Raw genomic sequence first — 18,172 nt, forward strand, 5'->3', positions numbered from 1 at the left:
CGGCCAGGCAGAGGCGTTCCTCACTTCCCAGACGTTGGGCGACTGGGCAGAGGCGCTCCTCACATCCCAGACGATGGGCGGCTGGGTAGAGACGTTCCTCACTTCCTATACGGGATGGCAGCTGGGAAGAGGCACTCCTCACTTCCCAGATGGGGCGGCCGGTCAGAGGGGCTCCTCACATCCCAGACGATGGGCAGCCAAGCAGAGACACTCCTCACTTCCTAGACGGGGTGGCGGCGGGGCAGAGGCTGTAATCTTAGCACTTTAAGAGGCCAAGGCAGGAGGCTGGTAGGTGGAGGTTGTAGCAAGCCGAGATCACGCCACTGCACTCCAGCCTGAGCACCACTGAGCATTGAGTGAGCAAGACTCCGTCTGCAATCCCAGCACCTCGGGAGACCGAGGCAGGCAGATCACTCGAGGCCAGGAGCTGGAGACCAGCCCGGTCAACACGGCGAAACCCCGTCTCCACCAAAAATACTAAAACCATTCAGGCATGGCGGTGCATGCCTGCAATCCCAGGCACTCGGCAGGCCGAGGCAGGAGAGTCACAGGAGCCTGAGGCAGGGAGGTTGCAGCGAGCCAAGATCACGGCAGTACAGTCCAGCTTCGGCAACAGAGGGAGACCGAAAAAAGGAGAGGGAGACCAAAGAAGGGAGAGGGAGAGGGAGGGGGAGGGGGGAGGGGGAGGGAGAGGGCCCCTCTCCTTCATTATAAACAAAAAATTAGTATCATTTCCTAGCTAGGAGAAAAAACAGTACACCGTATGATACAGATTCTTGTTCCACTTCTGCTATTACTCAGTAAAGACACCTTGGGTAAATCAGATAGCCTCTCTTGGCCTCAGTTTACTCATGACTAAAGTCTTCATTTCTAAGGTCCCTTGGGACAATGACATTATCAGATTCAAAACAGAATAAGGCTCTATGTTCTACAGTAGTGTATAGGCACATTCGTTTTTAGGTCAGGGATTCCTAACCTAGAGCTCACAGAAACTATACGCAAGTATACATCCACTTTTAAGTTAACACTTCACATTTCTCAAAGACCGTATCTTTAAAAATAAAAGATTAAGAGCTACCTTAGCTAGTAATAAAACCGGTATACTTAAAAAAAATTCAGAGATTGTTACTTTATCATTGTACTTGTTTGGCATGGCTAAGATGTGTTACTGGTCACTAATGGTGAGATTTCACTTCCCTAACCTGTTCTTGAAGGCTTTCAACAGATCCCACTTCTTCTTCCACTCTAGTAGCCACACTTCTAAAAATGATCTGTGCAACACATATAATATGCAAGCCGTAGAATGCTGGCTGTTAAAAATGGGGTCCATTTTCAAATACAACATTTTTCTAAACCATGCACAAAAGAACAGCCCTACAGGGACACTCTTCCATATTGTATACATGCCGTTGCCACTACATTTGAATACTGGCAGACGTTAGTGGCTAAAGATAAACATTAGATAAAACATAGGTCTTCACTGAGCAGACCTGAAATAACAGAGCAATGAAGTACATTACAAATCAGCATCCCAGTACATTTTAAAAAAACAAACCAACAAGGGTGTCATGCCACCAGTCAAAAGGTACTTTGCTTAAACTGGCATTCTTTAACATGCATGTTGTAGTGCTAAGTACTTAATTTCATATAGCCACAGTTATTAATACTTTGCTAAGAGCTACCACCTGCTAAAAACTGCTGTTATCTCATACTGAGAATGCTAGTTCTATACCTTTGCTCTCAGGCTGTGAGGAAGGGGTGCTAGTCCAAAAGGCCATGGGATTAGATTTAAAAAGGCTAAAATTAAATCCTAGAAAATAAAGAATATTTTTTAACATTTTGGGAAACAAAATGAATATGCTTTTAAAACATAAAAAGCCAGAATCCCTCAATTTATACCACCAATCTGATTGTCTTACATATTCATTTATCCCTGTAGTTTCATTCTTTGCTCATTTAATAAATGAGCAAGACTGACATACAACATATAAAATGAGAACATCTCAATATCATGTTCTTTTTTTTTTTTTTTTTTGGAGACAAAGTCTCACTCAGTCAGGCTGGAGTGCAGTGGCATGATTTCAGCTCCCTGCTACCTCCATCTCCTATGCTCAAGCGATCCTCCTGCTTCAGCCTCCTGAGTAGCTGCTAATTATAGGCACGCACCACCATGCCCAGCTCATTTTTGTATTTTCAGTAGAAACAGGGTTTCACCATGTTGGCCAGGCTGGTCTCGAACTCCTGAGCTCAAGTGATCTGCCCACCTCAACCTCCCAAAGTGCTGGCATTCTAGGAGTGAGCCACCGTGCCCAGCCTCAATATCATGTTTTCTGAGTGACAAAAGAAACTGAACAAATGAAAATGAACACTTTAAAAAAAGACTCACATTAATGCGCATGATTCAAGCATGAGTCCGTATACTGTACTGAGTTCTTTTGCTCTGCCCTAGCATGATAGAAGTATCTTCCAGTTACTGAAACGTCTTAAACTAAGTTCTCTTGCTCTTTGAAACATCACCGTGAACTTATTAAGGGAGAAAAAAAAATTGCTCAAATATTTTGGGGGTGTTCACAAAGCATCATTTATATCCCAACATTAGTATCCTACAAAGAGTCTGCATCAAGCTAAACATTAAAAGAAAGAAAAACTGTGCTTAACTTAACAACAAAGTACTTACCCTTTTCTGGTGTTTTAAATGTGTAGTTGATTGAAGATTCTTCCGTTGGAAAGGAAGCAAAGAGATTTTTGACTTTGCTATCTGAAGACTGTTCCATATCAGAGTTCTTTGACAGTTCACATTTGTTAGGTTCCACTTTGCTTTCAGATCCACTCTGGGATACTGAACTAGTTTCACTATTGTTACTTTTCAAAGGTGCATTAAAACTAAATCCAGGAGAAACCACTGCTTTTGTTGTTGTTTCAGATGTGCTAGACACTTCAACTTCTGAAGTTGCATCTGCTACATCATCACCCTGAATAACATCTGTCCTCTCTCTTGTGGTTTCTTCTAATACAGCTACAGCAATTTTGCCACATGGTGACTCTCTGGGAGTGCTTGACCGAGAAACATGAGGTGTTATCAAAGAATCTTTTTCCTAGGCTGTTTTTGCTTCATGAAAAAAAAAATTTTTTTTTTTAAGCTTTCCAAAAAGAACATATTCCTATTTTATTTATTCTAATTTAATTACCCTTTTTTAAAAAATTATTATACGTTTGCTTTTATGGTATATGTGTGCAATGTGCAGGTAAGTTACGTATGTATACATGCGCCATGCTGGTGCACTGCACCCACCAGCTCGTCATCTAGCATTACGTATATCTCCCAATGCTATCCCTCCCCCCTCCCCCCTCAAAAATTTTCTTAAACGAGTCTGCAACATCCTGTAGTTTAAAACAAACAGCTAAATGCTCGACTTTTCTTTCTCCATCTGCAAAATCACATGCAGTCCACACCCATACTCTTTCTGTTCCTTTCATATTTTGCAAAGTCATGTCTGGAGTTATTCTGTGATTGGCACAAAGTTTTAATACTTGGTCACTTCTCATCACTATACGAACTTGCTTATTATCATAATTCTGTAAAATCTTTATATCACCAATGCCCCTTTCTTTCCATTGACCAACATCTTTATCATATCTGTAGAGTTTTGCCCTGTGACTAAAAACAACTTGTTCATTTTCCTCACCACTGGATACTTCAACTAGATCAGGTAAAGGAACAACAGGTTCAAAGTACTGTCCATCTCTCTCTTCTTCTTGAGTAACATCAGATTCTTCATCAGTGCCAACTGAAGTCCCACTCTGATTCAACTTGGCAGGAGACTTAGATGGACTCAAAGCAGATTTCAAACTCAAGTTAAATCCTGTTGTTGACTCACCAGAGTGGAAAAGATTTTTTCTCACAGGGCTACCTGCCAATGCAGAAGCATGTACTGAGCTACTACTAACACTATCATCCAAAGCATCTTCCCTTAACTCGTAGTTATCCCATTCTAATGTGGGCCCAGTGTTTTCAGGATTGGGTTTTATTGTTGTGTCTGAGGCACTGGCTGCATCTGTATCTGAACTCTTATCCTCTTCCTCAGTGACTTTTGTTTGATCATTTGTCAAAAATGTTTTGATATCTTTCAGTCCACTCTTCATTTCTTCAGCTCTCTGTATTAACTTGGCAGCTCTGCCAGTATCTACAAACTTATGGGGAGTTTGAAGTGGTACGTCTAACAGAAGCCGCTGGCATTCCTCAAATCTCTGCTTGAATTCTTCAGCCAGCTCTGGTGTTTTAAATTTTGCTGCCAACTGCTCTAGTTTGGCATCACCACCAGAGAAATCAATGGCTAACCAGATCCATGCTCTATCTGATCCAGAGAGAGGCTTCAGGTTCATTGTAGTCGTTATCCAATGATTAGCACACACTTTTAGTACTTGTTCTCTTCGCATCAGCATTCTTAGTTTGCCATTGACCTCATTTTTGAGAATTTTTAAGTTCCCCAAGCCCCTTTCTTTCCACTGACTTATCTCAGCATCAAATCTAAATAGTTTTACCCGCTGTGAATACAGAACTTTTTCATCTTCTTCTCCTGTTACAAGTTCTACTTTTTCAGGCATTTGAACTACTGGTTCAAAATGGATGTCATCGCTCTCCTCAGTCTTATAGGCATCATCATCTTTCTCAAAATCACCAGAAGTGTTTGCTTTATTGGCCATTTTACCGCATTGTGATGAGAATAATTTTTCTCCAGCACCTGAAAATCCCTTGAAATTGGGCTCTTTTTTGCCAAACTGAAATCCTTCTCCGGAAGTTGATTTTGCAAGATCTGCAAATGTAAGCGTGCTACTTGTTGTTTGGCCAACAATCACAACACGACCATTCTTCTGGCTACTAATATCCTGAGCCTGGAAGCCAGTATCATTTCCAAGAGGCTTTTCACTTTTCTTTTCTTGATTTCCTGGTTCCGAAATGCCAAACTTAAATCCATCAGCAGACACAGGGATGGAAAATCCTTCTTTGGTTGACTTAAATTCTGTATTAGAAGAACCCGGAAACATACATGAAGGTGAATTTTCTTGATCCACATGCCCAAATTTGAATCCTTGCTCTGTATTGCCAAACTTAAAAGCTTTTTCTGAGAAATTACTTTTAAATCCTGTTCCCACCTGACTTCCAGAAGAGTCATGCAACTTCATTTCTGAGCCCAACGTGAAAGCTGAAGGAGCTTCTGCAATAGGTTTATAAGTTGGTTTAGAGGCATCACAAGCCACACATTTTAAGAAAGAACTCTCATTTTGTACACAGCAAACACTACAGTCCCACTGTCCTTTCCTGATGAACAGTCCTTCAAATCCCCTCTTTGGAGCCTTGCTTATCTTGTTATCATGACTTGTGGGTTCTTTTACAATTCTGACAGCCTGATTTGATGCTGTGGCTACATTTGTTCCTGGGGCTTTTAAAATGCTCTGGGCTTCTTCAAACTTGCACTTAAAAAGTGCTGCTTCCTCAGGAGTTTTGAACCTAATAGCAAGTTGTTCTGGTTTTAGCAACTCATCTGCATAATCAAGGGCATGCCATACAAAAGATCTGTCTGATCCAGCATTTGGTGTCAATTTCATATCTGGACTGATGTAATGATTTGCACAGATTTTCAATACTTGCTCTCGTCTCATTAGAAGGCGAATTTTACCAGATGTTTTATGCCTCAGTATTTTTACATTGCCAATCCCACGTTCTTTCCATCCTTTGGATTCTACATCAAAACGAAACAATTTCGCGCGGTTGCAAAAGAATTCTTCTTCATCTTCCTCACCAGTTTTTACTTCAACCTTATCCGGAAGAGGTACTACAGGCTCAAAGTGAGGACCGTCATCATCATCATCCCCATGGGCACTTCCTCCATCTGTCTCCTGATTCTTGTTTGCTGTCTCTAAAGTGGGTGTTCCAAATACTGATTTCCCTGGACCATGGAAAGTAAACATATCATCACTTCGCCGAAAACCAGAATTCTTTTGCTGACTCGACCCCATGTTTTCTGTAAATGAAATTCCAGACACATTTTTGCTTCCAAAATTGAATGTATTTCGAGGCCCAATGGTTTGACCACCAGGAATTGGTTTGGGTCCACTATAGCCATCTCCTTGCAAGGGTTTATCTGAAGTCAGGAGACCTAAAAGGCTTTCACTGTTACAGTAAGCTGCAGGAGGGGGCTGTGTCACAACCTGTGGTGAGGAAAACGTGAAGTCACCATCATTTGATTTGAAATTTGAGTTAAATTTAAAAGGAGCTGGCTGTGTTGTGTGTGTTGGTGTTGGCAAAGATGGCCTTATTCCTTCACCCGGCATGGGCTGAACAAAATTAGTTTTCCCAAATTCTATAGCCTTAGATTCTGCAGATCTTGAAGCACGAGCTGCAACTGGAGGTTTTGTGAAATATCCTGGTTCTGGCAAAGGTGGATTTGTGCTTGTCTGTTGAACATTGTAATTAAAGGAATCATCACCCCTGGGCGATAGAATTCCTGTTGCAGGAGACTCAAAATGCAATGCAGGAGGACCATACATCTCCTGAGAGAACATACAAGCAGATGAGCTTTGCACTGGCGGTGTGTGCATCTGTTGCGGATAGGCATAAATATGCTGTTGGGGTGGAAGCCTATTCATGCCATAGACTGGGCCCTAAAAGACAGAAAGTTAAAACATTTTGTAGATTGTCTACAAAACTACAGATAACTAAATGCAAACCAATTCTCACAAACTTGAAACATGAATATGAAGTGAAGAAGATCTCATTAGGGGATGTAGTACACATCATTAACCCGTTTATGCCAGAGGCTGCAAATTTTCTGTGTGAAAAATCAGACCCTGGCAATGACCTTGAGCAGTAGGATATAAATAACTCCCATAAGCTTAGTGTTCCAATAATGGAGCACTAGGCATAAGTAGGTTAAGAGAAAACCACATTACTACAAAGATACTTGCATATATACTTGGCATATAATGAAAATTAATTATAGCATCTTAAAATCTACAGCTAAAGTCATAAAATAAATAGCTTCTTCATTCCTAAACAATTTATCAAATGATGTTAACAATAATGATGATGATGATGATGATGATGATGATAACATTCATTGAGCATTTATTAATGTGCCAGCTGGGCACTGTTCTAAGCACTTTACATTATTATCTCATTTTAATATCCCCAAAAACCCTATGAATTAAGGTATTATTATTATCCTCATTTTACATATGAGGCAACTGATGCATTGAGAGGTTAAGAAACTTGCCTGTGCTCAAAATAAGCAGAAGAGCAAGGGTCTAAATGCACCCCAACACTCTGTCCTCAAAGCTGTCACATTCAACTACCACTGTAATATTGAGTCTTCAATCAATTGTTATACATATAGCTGTATCAGGCCTGAAAGTACTTACCACATAGTGGGTCAGCAAGGGCATTACAGTTCTATTTCTGTTAAAACAGAATGATGAAGGATCCACCACCACCACTCCCATTTTTAAAATATTCTAAATATTCACACTTATTGTAACACAAAAATAAGGTGACTAAGAAGTATAATTTCTGTATTTGGAGATAAATTTAAAATATCTACATTTTAAGGGACATAAAAGTTTTAATACTGAACTACTGCTCTCTTGAATTTATTTGAAGGAACCCTAAACAATTTAAAAAGGAAATAATTATAAATGTATAAATTATTCCTTTGTTACCTTTGTGGGAGTAACATTAGCTGCTGGTCTGAGAAGATACCGGGAATTATATGCTGGTGACTGACTATAACATACTGAAGGGCCAGTAGTTGCAACTAAAAAAAAAAAAAAAAGAAAGAAAACACTGTTAAAGTCTATACTACAGTTAAGACTATCTAGGCAAGAGCTATAAATACAAAAACAATAGAAATTAAAGAAAGATTTAACTACATAAATTTTAAATTTCTATACATCAAAATACACCAATCAAGATTATCAAATGACAAACTAGAAAAAAATTGCTAAATATGACATGAAGAATAAGAGAATAGCATCACTGTGATCAACAAGAACAACTACCTCACAAGCATTCAAAAAGGAATAAAGAAGAAAGTAACTGTTGCCTTTTCTAAGAAAGATCAGTATGATGTGGAATTATGGACATTCAGTCACAGAAAGGACGTAAGGAACCAAGATGCCATCTGATGGTCAATGCATTTGAAGTGGGCCTAGAAAATCTGCAGAAAGACTAGGTTGTATTTTGTAAACTAAAGCTATTACTGAGAATGTTCAGCTCAAAAATCACCTGACAAATTCATGGAAAGGATGTCATAAACAACATAAAATGTGTTCCCTGGCTTAAAATAAAAAGCACATCAACACTCATGCTGATGTACAAACTATCTGCTCCCTCTGTTTTGTGTGTTTTACCAGGAAACAAAACGACTAGAAGGCACCCATGTTAACGGCAAAACTATCAATAGTCATTTGCTTGAACTGTTTTATGATAGTTTTACCAGAAAACAACCAAAAGACCTTTTATGCCTGTACATGGAAGAAGAAACAGAAACTGTGCCAAGAGGTTCCAAACAATTGCCTCTGGAAAGCATTGAAAAATCAAGACCGAGAAAAGGCTAGCCAGAAGCCCAAGTTTGATTTTGGAAACCTAACAGAGGTGAGGATAGCTATTTTGAAATTACTATGGGGAGGAAGCAGGCACAGAACACAGAACCACCTGACAGAAATGGCCCAAGAATCTTCAAGTCTTGCAAGATGTCTGTCTACATGAAAGCAAAAAGAAAAAATATAATTTTAAATTTAAAAAAAAAATCTTAGTCTGAAGTTTAAGTAGGGACTTTAATTGACTACTGACTCTAAACTGTGCGGAAAAAAACTAAAGAGCTCTAATAAATCTACTAAAAGTAATCTAATTTTTAAAAGCACCATATGAATAGACAATTTAGGAAAGAAATATAATAGGCCTCAAGGAACATGTTTTTGAAGTGAGCCTTGAAAATCCGCAAAATGACGAGGTTGCATTGTGCAAACTGAAGCTATTATGAGAATGTTCAGGTCAAAAAAATTACCTGACAAATTCATGCAAAGGATCTCACAAGGAACACAAATGTGTTCGCTGGCTTTTAAAAAATCACATTAACATTCATGTTGATATACAAATTCTTCTCCAACTGTTTTGTGTGAGTTTTACCAAGAAACCAAACAACTGGAAGGTACCCACGTTGAAGATGGCAAAACTACCAACAGCCATTTGCATGAATTGTTGAGCATGACTAGTATTAAAAAACCTTAAAAATTGATATCACTTTTGTTCCTACAAATTGGCAAAGGATTTTATAAACTAGTAAGTCAGCATTAGCAAAAGTGCGAAGATGGCACTATCAGATGCTAGTGGTAAGAGCACAAACTGAATATTTTGAATACCCTACAAAACTAGGACAGTGTCCTAGAATTTGTAATGGCATAAACCAGAAACAACATAAATAAAGGAACAGAATTTACAGTACTTCCATGTGATGGGATACCATGAACTCATTAATCTTCAAAAAACATTTAAGTTTAAAAATGCTCAGAACTAAAGTAACATTTAAAAAACAGGCTAGCTCATCTACACACAACATAATAACATGGTAACAATCTCATAAAAAATACTGTATGTATAGAGAAAGAACCAGAAGGAAATGCTCTCAAATATAAGAAATGTTAATAAGGTGGTTAGTTTTTAGTTTTCTTCACCCTGTTCAGTACTTCTGAGTATCTCCTATGAGCTCATTAATCTTTAATTTTAATCATCTTACTTTAAAAAAAACAAGGACCATCTTGATATATGTTTACTTTTATTAAGGAAAAAGAATCTATGAACACAGGAACAGAAATCAGGAGATCTTGGCTCTCGCCCTTTCAGTGCCCCAAAGCTGTTTTGTGAACCTGTAAATAATCCATTTGGAGTCTCCATATTTCTCAATTGTAAAATGAGGATGTGCTGCTTCTACACATTTCATAGGGTCATTGCAAGAATAAAATGAGACAATGGGAATGTTGTATTTACATGCTTGTATAAGAACAGAAGACCTTTTATGCCTGTACACAGAAGAAATGGAAACATGACCCACAAGGCACCAAATAACTGACTGCACACATCACTAAAAAAGCCCCAGAAAAGGCTAGCCAGTTCGTTTGTCCTCTTACAAGGACCTATATGATGTATAAGGTTTTAAGTAAACAAGGTTTGAACGTTAGACATTTCATATACTTATCTATGACTTATGACATTTAATAAGCTTGACTTCACAAAGATTTTCTGTTATTTTCCTTGTGTTGAGAAGATACTATCACAAAAGGCTAGTGGGGTTGCCTTAACTATATGAACCATCACACAAATGTGCTAATCTAAACTAGATTTTATTCTAAATCTTTCCTGGGCTAAAAAGAGAAGAAAAAAAAAAAAAGGGCACTACTACTACCGTTTCAGAAGTCTGTCGTACGTAAAAGGAACAATTTTGTTATTTCTGGCTGCCTGGGAGCAATGTATTATACTGGCAAGTGCTTTGGAGTTACACCACTGGAGTGTGAATCTTGGCTCTATCAATAACTAGCTGTATAATAATGAGTAAGTTACCTAACCTTTCTTGATCCCATTTCTTTATTTATAAAAAAGGGATTAAAATTACATTCACAAAGCACTTTTGCACATAGCCAACCCACAGTAAACACTATTAGTAACCTTAGTTCATTAACTGTTTACTGTATACTCTAATAAATGTCTGATACACACCCACGCCCACCTGCACATACACAAATGCTCATAGTAATTATGTAAGGCAAGTATTATCTCCACATTTCAGACAGGTTAACTTACACAGCTATTATAGTAAGTGATAGAGCAGAACTTAAAAACCCAGTATGATTCAGGTCCAAACTCCTTTTCTTTCTTTATATAACCATAATATTTCAAATTAAGTAAGATTTCCTATATAATGTCCTGCCTCTCATCATTATCATCAAAATAATTCCCCAGAGGTGTAGGTTCTTAATTAAGCATTTCTTAGTGCATAACTCTATCCACTAACATTTTTCAATTTAAGGAATAATCTCATCTCAGCTCATCTGAGGTGTGGATTAAGTGTTCTTTAAGCCTTTATATACACGTGATCACATACAGCTCGTTTTTTCTGCTTGGGGTTATAAAAATCTCCGTTAACACCAAATACAGCTTCTGAAGTAACATATAAACAGACGTTGACATGTATATTAACAAATATATATAAACAAGGTGATTTCACAAGTTATCTACTTAAAAGACGGAAGTAAAGTAGTTTTACTAAAATATGCAATTATCCACTTGCCAGCTCACCTGTTAGTGGAGCCCCATGAAATGTCTGTGACCCCTGATATCCACCAGGCACTGAGTCTGGTCCATAATTCTCTGTGGGCCAACGATGAAGGGATGCTGAGTTACTGCTATTTAGTTTCAACTCCTGCATTTCTTTCTATTGGAAGAAAAAAAAAAATCAAATAATTTTAAACATTTAATTATATCATGCCAGAAACAGTGCTGGGAAAGCTTACTCTTTTAAATTTAAATAACTGATTTTTTTTTTTTTTTTTTTTTGAGATGGTGTCTCGATCTGTCGTCCAGGCTGGAGTGCAATGGCACAATCTTGGCTCACCGCAACCTCCACCTCCTGGGCTCAAGCAATTCTCCCACCTCAGCCTCCCGAGTAGCTGGGATTACAGGCGTCAGCCAGCACGCCCGGATAATTTTTTGTATAATAGTAGAGATGGGGTTTCACCATGTTTGCCAGGCTAGTCTTGAACTCCTGACCTCAAGTGATCCACAACCTCAGCCTCCCAAAGTGCTGGGATTATAGGTGTGACCCACCACGCCCGGACCTGATTATATCTTTTGAAAGTTTCTATTTGCCAATGAGTTCTAGGTACCTGGTGCTGATTTTAAAATATGATTCTTAATTTGTTAAAAATTTATCTGCTCCCATTTTCATTCGTTAATACAAAACCTAATTCATTAACTCTCTCACCTAAACAAATAACCTCCTAAATGATCACACCTTCATTTCCATTCTGCACTTGCCTACATTAACCTTTCTGATGTTCACCTCCAGCCAAGACAATTCCCTGCTCAAAAAAACAAGTACCTAGAAACTAAATTTCTTTCCCCAACTTTCACAGTCCTCTAACATTACACTGACCATCCTTTCAGTGTGTTCTTTCTACACTGCAATCTGGACTACCTGACATTCCAAATCACCTCCCCAAATTAGCTTTTCACTTAACCCCGTGCTGAAACAAAATACAACTCATTCTCAAGGTGATGTTCAAATGCTCCACCAGGAAAGGGAAAAAAGTAACAGCTGCAGAGAAATTAATTATGTATATAATAATATGTCCAACACACTTAAACTCTTAATTTTTATACTATCTACACTGTTAGGTAAACAATATTAGTTCCTATCTTAAAATGAGAGAAAGGGATGCAGGGAATAACAGCTGGAATTTGAACCAGATCTGACTCCAAAAATGGTTTCTTAACCCAACTCTGCTGCCTTGACAAGACGGCAGATAGATACAATGCCGTCTAGTGTAGCTATGTGGCTACCTGATCTCTGCTGAAGAAAACTAAATGACAGCACCATACCCAACCCTAGAACCTACAAAACGTCCCCTTACAAAACAGACACTTAACAGGAAATTGTTTTTCCAAAGAAATTGTAGTGGTATCAGAAAACAGGTAAATTTTGAAAAGTTTCAAACTTCTCTGTATCAGCCCAGGAATCCGACCACTTCTAACAAGTGAGGTCAGGGACAGATCTAGCATGTCGGCTTTCTTTTTCCACAAGTGTTTCAAATAAAAATTTCCCAGAAAGACCTAACCATGAGGTCCAAAACCATCTCAATTTTCAAGCTAAATAAAATTTCCCCCACTCATCCATCTACAGTGCCTAGTCCAGATGCTACACATACACATCCAAGAAATAAGAAACTAGTGGAATCACCTAGAAAACTTTATGGTCACTGTTGGTATCCACACCAGAGCTTTGAATTTGCAATCACTGCTGTAACTGTAATTTTTAACATTCAATGTGATGAGAACTGGCTTCAATAATTCTCTCGTTTTTAAAGATAAGAAGCCAAACAGTCGCAAACGAAGTGACTGGCCCAAGATCATTAATTAATGGCAGAGTCAGTACTAGTACCAAGCTTTTCAAGCTCATGGACTAGTGCTCCACTATACTTCCACAGAATACAATGCTGGGAACCTGAAACCTGTGTGTTAAGTCAAAATTGTATGTAATTGTCATAGGCCACGACTACACACAATTAACATTCAAAATTTTTGTGCAAATTCAAAAATGTCTTCCCCACCAAATAGTATTCTCTTAAGTTGCAAATACTGCTGATCACACTGTAATAATCGCCACACATCAGCATATCTTTGATGTAACTTTAGCAGTATGAGTAATTTAGTTCTTGCCTGATAAGCATGAAAGAACCTACTTTTATTTCCAATTCCAAAAAAGTCAAGCTCCTTTGAACCCTATTGTTAAAATAAGATATATATACATAACTATTTCCTTACATAATTAAGTCAAATTCATATGGAAGTATTAAAATATAGTAGGACTTTTTGAAGCTCAGACCACTTTTCAATTCCTAGCTATACATTTGAAACACATGTAATCCACAGCTAATCTGGGAATGAACTCATAGACCAGAGTATGATTAGTACAGTGTAGCAGTTCGATCACTCAGGAAACTTCTCTGTGCCAGGAACTCTTATATTTTAAATAAAACAGTTTCTACCTTTGAAGGTCTCAAATTTTGTGGAAGATGAGGAGAGAGACACATAAAGTACTTTCAAAAATATGGTAAAGGGTTGGGCGTGGTGGCTTACACCTGTAATCCCAGCACTTTGGGAGGCCAAAGCAGGCAGATCACCTGAGGTCAGAAGTTCAAAACCAGCCTGGCCAACATGGTGAAACTCTGTGTCTACTAAAAACACAAAAATTAGCTGGGCGTGGTGGCGGGTGCCTGTAATCCCAGCTACTCTGGAGGCTGAGGCAGGAGAGTCGCTTGAACCTGGGAGGTGGAGCTTGCAGTGAGCCAAGATCGCACCATTGCACTCCAGACTGGGCAACAGAGTGAGACTCCATCTCAAAACAAAACAAAACAAAATATGGTAAAGGGTCAAGACCGAGGTATGTAGGCTGGGCACAGTGGCTCACGTCTGCAATCCCAGCACTTTGGGAGGCTGAAGCAGGACTGTTTGAGCCAGGAGTTCAAGGCCACCCTGGGCAACATGGCAAAATCCCGTCTCTACAAAAAATACAACAATTAGCTGGGCCTGGTGGCGTGTGACTGTCTGTAGTCCTGGCTTCGTGGCAGGCTGAGCCAAGAGGCTCTCTTGAGCTAGAAGGTCGAAGCCGCAGTAAGCTGTGATCATACCACTGTACTCCAGCCTGCACAACAGAAGAAGACCCTGTCTTTAAAAAAAAAAAAAGACCAAAATGTCCCCTTGCCATACTATTTGGATGGCAGGGGGACATTTTCACCAGCTTCAGAAAAAAAGTGAGAGAGTGGCCAGGGAAGGAATCTTGGAATAAAAAGTACAGCTAGAGAAATTAAGTGACTTACCTTAATGGCCTTTAGTTGTTGGCAAATCATTTTCAGTAAAGAATTCTGATCTTCTGCCCATCGAGGTGGTGTTTTGGGAGAATACTAAAAAAAAACAAAAATAACAAAACAGCATTTAAAACACTTAGAACAGAAACAATTTCACAATGAAATGATTCCATTCTTTCCTGTTTACCTTGTAACTTTTACTTGGTGATAGTGAATATTTGGTAGGAGATGGTGTAGAATGTTTTATTTCTGAATCTACATTTCGCAAAGAACCATTTTTATAAAGAGGACCTCCTTCACTATAGTCTTCGAGTTCCTGCATGACTGAATTAAGCATCTCTTTTACAGACTCCAGGGGCACAGGCAACTAAAAAGACATTAATTAAGGGCTTTTGTTTGCAAAAAATTCCAAAAGTAAAAACTCTAAAATGATATATTTTATCTTATTTACATTTTTGTCACTTTAATAAGCACTTTACACTTTAAATAATAATACACGTGAAAGTGTTTTTTAATTATCTTTTTTCTTTGTTTTTCTGTTGTTTGGTATTATTATTTTTATTTTTTTGTCTTTATTCTATAATTTTTTTCTTCATGAACACAGAAAAGTGTTGTACAATCTAACATCTTCTGATTCTAAAGTCCATGCTCTTTCTATTACTTCCGTTAACCATGATAATTGTAGAGGAATGTTAACTTGGAAAGCTTTTCCAAGTGAACAAAATAAGTTACTGATGTTTCCTAACTGATTTTCAATGGTGACAGAAATACAGATGCTACAATACACCAGACAACATAAATCCTAATAAAAGAGTAGTAACACAAATTAATCAACAAAACACTCAGAAGACTGAACATAATTTAACATCCTCATGACAATCTCAAACAGCTGACAGCAAGAAAACAAGGGCATTCATAATGGCTGATGAGGATGAGAAGAAATGCTCTTAAGTTGTCAGCAACAACTTTCAATTTCAGCAAAGTTCATTAAGAATCAGTCCTGAGGCTATATTTGTTTTGATTACACTGCTAAGATAACAAAATCAATGTCTTATCTTAGAAATCTTTTCTAATTCCCCAAGAAGTACTTTTTAAGAGCATATACCTAGATTCCCAAGTTTAAAAAGACACACCAAACCTAAGACAAAGCAAGCAAATATAAGCATTTAGACACACACATCCCTTCTGTGCATTAGTAACAACATATTACTGAGTATTTTTGAAATTACCAAAATATAAGACCAACGCAAAAACATTGACCAGTGGGTTATCAGTAAGAACGTACATACAACAACCTGCTACTTACTTTCTTGACCACTGAAAGATTTGAATCACTGTCATCTAAAATCTTTATTAGGTAATCCCTGGTCTTTCTCAGATAATTTTTGCATTCTTCTTGTTCTTCAGGAAACAGGGCATCATTTTCAATGTCTTCTGCCTTCCTGTGAAAAATCTATACAAATAGTGCTTTTATGAAATCATTAGGTTTTTAAGACAAAAAACTTTTAGCTTGGCCAGGCATGGTGGCTCATGCCTGTAATCCCAGCTACTCGGGAGCTGAGGCACAAGAATCGCTTGAGCCTGGGAAGCAGAGGTTGCAGTGAGCCAACATTGTGCCACTGCACTCTAGCCTGGCCAACAGAGAAACCCCATCTTTTAAAAATAAATAAATAAATAAATAAAACTTGTAGCTCAAGTACCACATCTACTTACCAGTGCGAGATTCCAATAAGAAACAATGCTTTTTATAGATTCAAAAGCAGTCATAGCATCTTCTATATTTCCGTTTACTGCATCCAATATAGCAAAAGTTATGTGTGCATCTTCTTCATATTCAACAATTTCTGATGCCTAAACACACAGAATAGTTTTTAGTCAAATTGTTTATACTCAATATAAAACCCAAATGATTTTCCAAAGATTTTATGTGATCTTAAGAGACAAACATCTCATTACTCTTCTCTGTCATATCTTATTTGTGAGAGCTAGTGAATTTAGAGAACAAGATTACCATTAAATAACAAGGCAATTAATTTAAGCAGTTTATAGCTCAATGTCTTTGTTTATAAACTGGAAATTCCCATCTCCAATAAATTCATAAAGGAACTCTGTTACCTGAATGTCTACACTATGAAAATGTTTAAACAGAGGATCAATAGGTTCAGGAATACTGTTCTTCTTTTTTATTATCTTCAACAATGGCAAAACTTTCTTCCAATAATGAACACTTCTCCCTATGTATTCTCGTTGATCATAAAAAGAATTAAGATCGCTGCCCTAAAAAAGAAAGTTAAAAGCACACAACTTTAAGGAACACGCATGATTAGATCTAAAGTTCATTTACAAGTTGTAAGAACTGGCTAAAATTTCAAGTCAAAACCAAATGGTACCTCAATAGTCATTTGTTCAGCTTCCAAATACTGTAATAACTAAACCACCTTAATACCAGTGATCATTCTACACTGACTTTTTTTTCTTTTTGAGACAGAGTCTCGCTCTGTAGCCCAGGCTGGAGTGCAGTGGCGTGATCTCGGCTCACTGCAAGCTCCGCCTCCTGGGTTCACGCCATTCTTTTGCCTCAGCCTCCCAAGCAGCTGGGACTACAGGCGCCTGCCACCACGCCCGGCTAATTTTTTTTTTTTTTTTTGTATTTTTAGTAGACGGGGTTTCACCATGTTAGCCAGGAATGTTCTCGATCTCCTGACCTTGTGATCTGCCCACCTCGGCCTCCTAACATGCTGGGATTACAGGCATGAGCCACCGCACCAGGCCTCTACACTCAACTTTTAAATGCTTCTAATGATACCACCCTAACGTAGCAATCCAAACTACTTTTTAACAGTTACCATTTTTAGATAGCTGAAACCTGCCTCTTCTGTAGTGTCAGTTTGTTCAAAAGGCTGACCATCTACACCTAATGGTGACACAAAAAACACCTTAAATATTTAGAAAGATCTATAATGGTCTTACCTACAAAGCCTTGTGCTAATTTTTTTTTAATTTTTCAGGCTGAATAATTATCAGAACTTAATTATTAAGGAATAACAGTAACAGCTCAGCTAATATGTAACATTCACTGTGTGCCAGGTACTGCTCCTCTAAGTGCTTATATTTAACTACATTAACTATTTTGCAGCAATAAAAAACACATCTGTCATAATATGACCAAGCTGCTGTTTTCAGAACAAAAAAACTTTCAATGAAAAGTTCATGATTTTAAAAAATTAAGGTAATGTTCTTTAAAAATGCTTATACTTTAAAACTCACCATTTTCTGAAGGCATTTTGCCCAATGTACAAGCAGAGCAGGTTGAAGGCCATGTTTTTCCTGGGCTCTTAGAGTGTTTATTTCATGCTGAACAAGAAGTCTCAATTTTGCTGAGTTTCCAGGTCTAAAAAATAGTTCAATTTACTAAAATTGCTTTCTAAATACACAGTTCAGCGCTTACATACATATATGTTAATGGGTCACATGACAAATTAAATCTTCACATGAGGATTAAATCCCTGGTAAAACCTATGCACTAAGTGACAGCAAT

The 18,172-nt window shown here is 38.1% G+C and overlaps 1 protein-coding gene across 6 annotated transcripts in view; it reads right to left on the reverse strand.

Annotated features, from left to right (window-relative positions):
- Positions 1-231: 231 nt before the first annotated feature.
- LOC129030495 (E3 SUMO-protein ligase RanBP2-like) overlaps positions 232-18,172 on the reverse strand; it is a 42,009-nt gene continuing 24,068 nt past the window's right edge. For 2 of the 6 annotated variants that reach the window (XM_063649089.1, XM_063649091.1), the window contains 9 exons: positions 17,902-18,025; positions 16,750-16,911; positions 16,348-16,485; positions 15,941-16,087; positions 14,822-15,001; positions 14,647-14,730; positions 11,348-11,483; positions 7,717-7,811; positions 1,677-6,663 (listed from right to left, as the gene is read on the reverse strand). In XM_063649089.1, coding sequence (XP_063505159.1) covers positions 3,310-6,663; positions 7,717-7,811; positions 11,348-11,483; positions 14,647-14,730; positions 14,822-15,001; positions 15,941-16,087; positions 16,348-16,485; positions 16,750-16,911; positions 17,902-18,025 — 4,420 coding nt within the window. In that variant the 3' untranslated portion in view covers positions 1,677-3,309. Of the gene's footprint in view, positions 704-735; positions 1,272-1,676; positions 6,664-7,716; positions 7,812-9,799; positions 9,983-11,347; positions 11,484-14,646; positions 14,731-14,821; positions 15,002-15,940; positions 16,088-16,347; positions 16,486-16,749; positions 16,912-17,901; positions 18,026-18,172 lie in introns of those variants that run through there. The other 4 variants (XR_010123217.1, XR_010123216.1, XM_063649090.1 and 1 more) reach the window with 4 other exon arrangements.

Source organism: Pongo pygmaeus, chromosome 12, assembly GCF_028885625.2.
Source record: "Pongo pygmaeus isolate AG05252 chromosome 12, NHGRI_mPonPyg2-v2.0_pri, whole genome shotgun sequence".
In the NCBI taxonomy this organism is placed as follows: domain Eukaryota; kingdom Metazoa; phylum Chordata; class Mammalia; order Primates; family Hominidae; genus Pongo; species Pongo pygmaeus.